The sequence below is a fragment of the Colletes latitarsis genome, chromosome 14 (assembly GCF_051014445.1).
Source record: "Colletes latitarsis isolate SP2378_abdomen chromosome 14, iyColLati1, whole genome shotgun sequence".
Lineage (NCBI taxonomy): Eukaryota > Metazoa > Arthropoda > Insecta > Hymenoptera > Colletidae > Colletes > Colletes latitarsis.
In genome coordinates, this window is record NC_135147.1 from 22,566,070 (window position 1) to 22,573,603 (window position 7,534).

Here is a 7,534-nt window from a genome sequence, read left to right on the forward strand (position 1 = left end):
TTCAAATATCCCTGACGATGTTACGAGACTACAACTTTTTTGGAGAGTGAACCAAAAACTAAATCACGAACGAATCTAACATTTTTATTCGTTATTCGCGAATTATAATTTTCCCGATTCGATCGTTATGTAAAATTGTGAGATTGATTTATTCGAGCTTCCCTGGCCGCTGAATCGTTTTACATCGCAGCTATTCCAATTTTACATCGACCTTTGGCTTTTACAATTTACGCGTCGCGGATGCATAGATCGTAAACTAGAAACACGCTCGCAATCGAGGGGTGAAAACCTGGATACGGAAGAAAACGAAAAGGGGTTATTGCTCGAAGAGAAATAGAGAGAGAGAGAGAACTTGCGCTCGGTTCGAGTCCGTAAACCAGACATTGTAAAGCTCTCGAATGGCGATTGCCAGTAAACCACGAGGATGCGATAAAGTATAAAATTGTCGCGTGTGGTATGAAGGTGCCGTTAACAGGTGTAGGTGGTGCGTGTTCTATCTGACCGAATGAAATCTCGGCAGGTTCATTTATTTGAGTGCTTCGACACGAGTTGAACGCTTTTATTATCGACTAGCTACAAAAAAAAAAGATTCGACTAATAGTAAATATTCGTTGGCTCGATCGTAATTTTTATTCCCTTCAACTACTACCGTCGACTGTATATTATTCGAATAACACGAACAGAAAAACGACGAAATTAACATCGAGTAAAAGTACCCGACCATGCGTGCGATACAATAATAATTAATTCTAAAAGAATGCAGTCGCATCTTTAAACTTGAATATATTACAGTTATTCTTATTGTAGAGAAGTGCCCTTTAAAACGAGTGTTCATACAAGTCAGTAGCATAATTAGTTCCACAGATGTGACAATTTTTATTTCAAGTCGATCGCGTGGTTAGTTCCGGAGATATAAGGGTTCGAAGCGTTTGTTTACGTTTCATTGTTAAAAGCGGCGCGTGGTCAATAATCGCGCGTGTAAATAGTAAACAGTGCGTAGTAAATTCTTGGAAATACTACGACTTCCTGGTCACGTGACTGTCTCGACTCACGTGCAAGAGAGAGGTCCGACGCGACGCGTCAGACGGAGACAGAGATAGTCAAATTAAAAAAATTACCCCTTTATATAAATTACGATATCTCGAAAACGGAAAGTCGTATCGACATAAACCAAAAACCGCTTTAAAGGGGAGGCTTTGACGCTTCTAATGGTGGCTCAATTATGGATAAAGCACTAGTAGTTTCGGAGCTGCATGTGTGTAAAGTTTAACTATTTTTAATACGCGTTGTTAGACTGTTCAAAGAAACTGATGAAATTAAAATAAAAACAAATGGGAAAATATTATCAAACGATAATAACTATTCTACACAGGATCTTATGTCGGATGTGAACTGACAGTACAATCAGCGTCTTTAGTCTGAACGGAACCATTCCGATGCTACTTTGTGTCTGAACGGATAGCATAAATCAATCTTTAGAAATGGTATTCTTGTGTTAACGTGTGCGAAATAATTAGTATTCTCATGGGTCGGAGTTTTCCGCCTTCAATGCTAGGCAAGTGTGTTGAAATGCAGTAGAAGCAATTTTACGGATCATAAACGTATCCGGGGTGAAGCGTAATTCATTGTATAATTGAAAGGGAAGTGTTTCTTTACGAGAAGACAAGCGGAATACGTGTAATATTTTTTTCTCCATACAGAGCCTCGTTTGTTTAGAAAATCAAAATTAAATATTCGATGTTTCTTAATTAGTTTCTCTATTTTATCTTTTTGAGCATTGATCTGTATTTTATTCTAAAAAATGTAATCTCATTTTATAAACAAATACAATTTTTATGCAACTAACTCCAAATAACACTATCTTGACAAACGATGGAGATTCAGATATGAACGATGATATTACTTACACGAAAAAATATAAAGCGGAATACCCGTAAAACTGAAAGGCTATTTTTCCAATTTACCGGTATTACAATCACTAATTGGCACCTGTTCGATAAAGTATAGATACCTTATAGAAAGTCGTTAGCAGCGTCTCTGTCTAAAGTCCAAACGAAGGAGTTTAGGCGCGACAGCTAAAATCACGCAGTAAAAAGACCCAACGTCTGCGATGACAAGGACTGCGACGCAGGGGGTGTCGCAGACAAATTTGTCGGGGAGAAAAAAAAAAGACAAAAAAGAAGATATCGTCGGACATCACAGGGATAAAGGTACAAGGCAAATTAGCAGCCGCGCTTCAAGGTACACAGAGACGAGAGAAAACAACGGGGTCCCCTTTCCCCCAGTCCTTTAATCCACCCCCGCGACTCGTATGCCCCCTCCTTGAGCTCGGAGCGTGCAATAGAGCATACGATGCGTCTAGACAAAATAATGATTTGGATTTCAATACATTTGCATTCATTACCCCGGGGCACCTCTCCCTCCCTCTCTCGCTCGGCTCTACACGCTGCTCCCGTTTTCGTTTCTCCTGCCCCCGGATCGTCCCCCCTCCCCCCTCTCCACGTCCCGTTATTCCGTTTCATGTCTCGCAGAGTTACGCTCGTTATCATACGAATGCTCTGCTCGTGCCGTCGGCGCTCGTTTCGTCGCCGTCGAAATGCGATGTGGCCGGACGGGTAAGCAGCCCAGGACCCAGAGAGAGCAGCTTGTGCCGTCTGGCTTTTCCACGTGCACGTGTGTGCGTGCGTGCGAAACCGACGGGTCAGTCGGAGGGTGGCTAGGAGCAAAAGAGAAAACCCCAACGGCGGAGGGAGGAGGAGGAGGAGGAGCAAGAGGGGGTGAGAGCAGCGGGAAGTTTTTTAGAGCGGCGCGAAAAAGGCGAACCAGTCTGGATTGCGAATTGCAGCGGCGCGACCGTCCGGCTAATGAGTGGCCGAGCGCCGCCGCCACAGCCACAGCCGCGTTTGTATGCACCTTTTGCATTGGACACACGCGCTGTCACCGAGCTTCCGCGGCGACCAGTCACGGCAAAACGTGAAACGAGGAACGTCCCGTGCACGCAATTGCCGCTTGACGTCACCCGTGGATCTCGCGCGGCTACGCCGGGACGAGACACACGAGACCCCCGAGTCTAATCGACAGTCTGCACGAACGCGTCCGTCGCGCACGAACAAAAAGATTGCTAATTGGGTCAGTGCTTTTACGCAAGGAAACCGTAATTCTTCGAGGGTCCTTCGTCGACGTTTCGGTACACTAGTCCTTCGCTTCGAGATCAAATTCTTTCGCAAGGCGCAAAGTCATCCCCGACGTATCTTTTTATTTTTAATCGTCGCATTTGCCCGCGTCACCCGACACGGGTGACGGGACCTTTCATTAGGACCTACAAAAATAAATACCACGACAAATATTAGATCAAACAATTTCTAATCGTCTAAAAGCAAAATGTTTACCTCGTTGAAAATTTCATGGGATTTGATCTGGCGATCCTGCGAACAGTCTTTTTATATTGACCGACAAATGAAAGACATAAACTTTTTCGATCGATTGATCTTTAAATGTAACACGGTATATTAATATCTATAAATACAATAAAGTATCAAGATAATGCGCAGGGTGATGTTACAGCATCTGGGACAAGTTGTATATCTTCTACGCGAAGATACAAAAAGGTTCGCAAACAAAACTGTTTCGCTCCCGTAATGTTTGAAAACACTCTATTTCGAAGCGTTTCGATCTATCTTAAGGTGCTTATCAGTACTGTGACGCTCACACGATCGACTCTTTTCAGGGCCATTATGATGTACAAAGTCCAATCACGCAACCTCGCCGCGGTGTAGATCGAGTAGCGCTAATGCCGACAGCACATCAACTTTAAAAATTTATATCTTGAGAAGAAGTTACGCAAAAGTTACGTGTAATCTTTCAGCATATCACCATTCTTATTTCTAACTGGGTATCAAAGCTTTCCGACTCAGTATAAAAGTTTACTTAACTTTTTTCTACTTCTGACTCTATTTGTGATTCATCAGTAGTAATTTTCCGTTTTCTATTCTTTACGGAGATATTATAATGCGGTAAAACGTCGAATACTCGTACATATAATAAAGTAAAAATCATATTCGTGTAAACGCGTACAACTACTGTCATAGTATATATTAGTTCAATTAACCATACATATACGCATTGTAAAATACACTAGAAATAAATAAAGAATCAAAGACTTACAGGTTCAGTTCTGCCATTTCCTTCCTTTCCCAGTGATTGACCCTCATTCCAACCCATCTTCAATAGGAGCTTGAATCCTCTGTTGTCTTTTGCAATAGATCTATGAATGAAACACGAATGATTAAAAATTTTGAATTGCTATAAACTAAAATTTTATAGATAGGGAAGTAAAAAACTTTTTTTTTATTACTATTGTAATTAGTTTATTGATATTCATTATTTACTTAAAACTATTATTCAAATGATGTAACACAAATACTGTAGCATACTTCTAAAAATTTTGAGAACGTAAAATTTGTAATACTTACACGTCCGTTGAACTTTGATGGGTTTTAGCGTGATGATTCGAAGAACCGACAAAATGTCTTCTGTTTTGGGCTCTGTCTTGATATCCCGATGCTAGTTGGCTCGCAGTCGCAATGTTGTCCTTTTCCACCCCAAATTTGTGCTTCAATCGTCTCAATTCTTGTTTGTAAAGGTCTTTCTTAGAAGTTTTGTTTTCTTCCATAATACTGTTATGTTGAACGAGTCCAGGCTCGCAATGACCACAAGTTTCGTTTCCATTATGAATATGGCACAATAGTTTGGTACTTCCAACTTGTATAATTGAGCCGTGCAAAACTTCGTGAAGATCGGATTCTTGTTTAGCTACAGACAGTCTTTTACCGTTCAAAAACGTACCATTTCTCGATCCTAAATCTATGATTTGATAAACTTTTTTATCCTCATCGTATGAAAATCGAGCATGATGCTGAAACAAAAAATGCAACACACATTACATTGTATAAAATTCTGTTTAATAATCACAGTAGTGCCCACTTAAGTGACCGCATTTTTGCCCATATAAGTGTCCAAGGTTATTCCCACCAATTCTTGAAAGCCAAGCGGCTTCGAACATCGAGCGTAACTTGACACCGGTCGTTATCAATACATTGTATATATGGAGAAGTAATCATGCCCACATAAGTGACCGCGACCGGTCCCAAGCGTGGTCACTTAAGTGGGCACTACTGTATACGCATTCCTGACTACTTACTTTACTAACGTTTATATCGGGTATAACTACTGAATGATCACCTTCCCGACCGATTGAGCCACCTGTATATGCAACGAGGAAAAGACTTCCAACTTTTAATTTCGGCAAATTAGTTTCTTTAACGATGATTCTCATGCACGGTGGATACACTTTTGCTAAGTCTGAAATAAAAAAAATACTAATGGTATGATCATATACTAACTAATGCTCGCAATTTCATAGCATGTATCAAATATTACTTGCAAACGCATACTTGTATTGTTATATATAATACATTCAATGTGTATATAATTTTTATCTAATTATGGATAAAAACGGCACTTTTAATAAAATATTGAAAAAAAATATTAAAAATTGCTGTTTTAGGTTATGTGAACATGTCAATCAATGAAATAAAGCCTCCACTCTTACAGCAAGTGACATTTGAAAAAACAAATTAAAAATAAACCTTGATCTTCTTCGTGGTCACTGTCACTACTAGTACATAATTCTGGAGTAATGTCATTAGAATTGCTGTCATTATCGTTGCTTGAACATTCACCCTCCTCAAGTTCGTTATCTTCCAAATGTTCTTCTCTTTTTGCAAGTTTGCGTTTTTTCCCCTCATCCTACAAGAGAGACATGTGTGCATATTAAAAGCATAGGATAATTACCTAAAGCTTGATGCCTGTATTTTTCAATTGATATATTTGAAAGGCCGTTTATTAACTCATGTATGTCATCCAAAACCTGAAACCCAAAATTTTCATCTATGATCTGTCAATATATTATAGATGACAATAAATCTCAACCTTATTTGCCTTTCTAGTTTTCTGCTCCTTCTTGCTTTGAAAGTCCGTGGATGCTTCGGTTACAGCTACTTGTGCTTGACTATGGAACTGATACGTTCCACTGGTTTCATCGTAATAATAATATGTACCTGAGTTGCCATCATAATATAAACCTTGTTTCTAAAGTATATTTTTTAAATAATATTTAAATATCATTGGTTGAATAACATTATAAAGTAGCTGTGTCATAAATACTTACAGCATCATAATAATATCCACTGTTATAATCATAATATAGACCTGAAGTCTCCTCATAAACAAAACCAGTTTGCAACAGAGCAGATTCAGCTGCTTCTTTAACTTGGTCTACAATACTGGCTGATGTTTTATCATTATTAGTGTTCCAATTGTGTAAGAGGTGTGTCTCTTTCTCATATTCTAAAGGGTTTGTTTGGGTTCCATAATCAATTAATGTTTTATTTTTTAATAATTTCTGATTCCTCTGTAATTAATGTGAGTATACATCAAAATCTAGAATTAAACATGCAAAATACATTGAAAAAATGTAATCCTTACATGTTCATTAAGTTTGCTCCTTAATTTAGCAATTTTTTTATTTTGCTTTTTAATATGTTCACGCATTCTTTGAATAAATCTCAAAACATGAGGAACATTACATAGTTCTTCTTGAAAATCTTCTTCAAAATCTGATTTTATTTCTCCTTCATCACTTTCACTAGGTTCATTATAATCTATCATTTTTCACCTCATACACTGAAGATAATAAGATACTTATAACACACAAAATTTCATATTTCACGCATACTTCGTATATTATTTAAATCTTAAAGTTTTCTTTAATTTTAAAATTTCTAACTAATAAATTTGTCGGAAAATCAATTGAAAATTTTCTTGTACGATGAAAACATATGACGTAATAAAACGTACGAAGTTTTATAATATTTTCATTCATTCGTAAACAAAACTATCGGATGTCTCTTATATAACCTCAACATAATACGAATATTTTAAATTACTAATACCTAAATATAATTTATAACGTTGTAATTCAAATTGTAAGCACGAATAATGTACTTCCAATCTTATAAATAAAAGTAAATGGAGTACAAATTAAGTAAATAATATTGATGCATTACATGATAAGGTACCTCAGTAGGGTAACCTAGACCTAACCCAGACTTTAAAATTCAGTAACCAAACCAAAATCTGTTGAATTTACGCCCGAATTACTGTATCTGACACAAATACTTTCATTCACAGCATGACACAAAAATTAAATGATTACATTGAATGAATAAATGTCGTCACAAAGCTTACAATTCATAGTATAGTGTTAATTTATTAATAATAAGTAACCAATCGTTCTACTTATGCAATTCTTTTTACACTATGAATTTGTACCTTTTACGCTGTTCTTTGAAATTCGTATCCCCTGTGTTGTGAATGGTTAATGTAGAAAACGATTACATAGATAGTACAATAACACGAGCGGGAAAAACAGGAGCGTATATTTCGTATGTACGTAAATAAGTGAAGTTTCCTA

The 7,534-nt window shown here is 37.6% G+C and overlaps 1 protein-coding gene across 8 annotated transcripts in view; it reads right to left on the reverse strand.

Annotated features, from left to right (window-relative positions):
• The window catches only part of LOC143349940 (angiogenic factor with G patch and FHA domains 1), a 33,477-nt gene extending 25,945 nt beyond the window's left edge, over window positions 1-7,532 (reverse strand). For 2 of the 8 annotated variants that reach the window (XM_076781618.1, XM_076781612.1), the window contains exons 1-8: window positions 7,393-7,532; window positions 6,547-6,744; window positions 6,230-6,472; window positions 5,992-6,150; window positions 5,649-5,808; window positions 5,201-5,361; window positions 4,473-4,915; window positions 4,165-4,264 (exon numbers count right to left, since the gene is read on the reverse strand). In XM_076781618.1, coding sequence (XP_076637733.1) covers window positions 4,165-4,264; window positions 4,473-4,915; window positions 5,201-5,361; window positions 5,649-5,808; window positions 5,992-6,150; window positions 6,230-6,472; window positions 6,547-6,729 — 1,449 coding nt within the window. In that variant the 5' untranslated portion in view covers window positions 6,730-6,744; window positions 7,393-7,532. Of the gene's footprint in view, window positions 1-2,422; window positions 3,320-3,483; window positions 3,809-4,164; window positions 4,265-4,472; window positions 4,916-5,200; window positions 5,362-5,648; window positions 5,809-5,853; window positions 5,930-5,991; window positions 6,151-6,229; window positions 6,473-6,546; window positions 6,745-7,392 lie in introns of those variants that run through there. The other 6 variants (XM_076781616.1, XM_076781619.1, XM_076781613.1 and 3 more) reach the window with 6 other exon arrangements.
• Window positions 7,533-7,534: the final 2 nt, after the last annotated feature.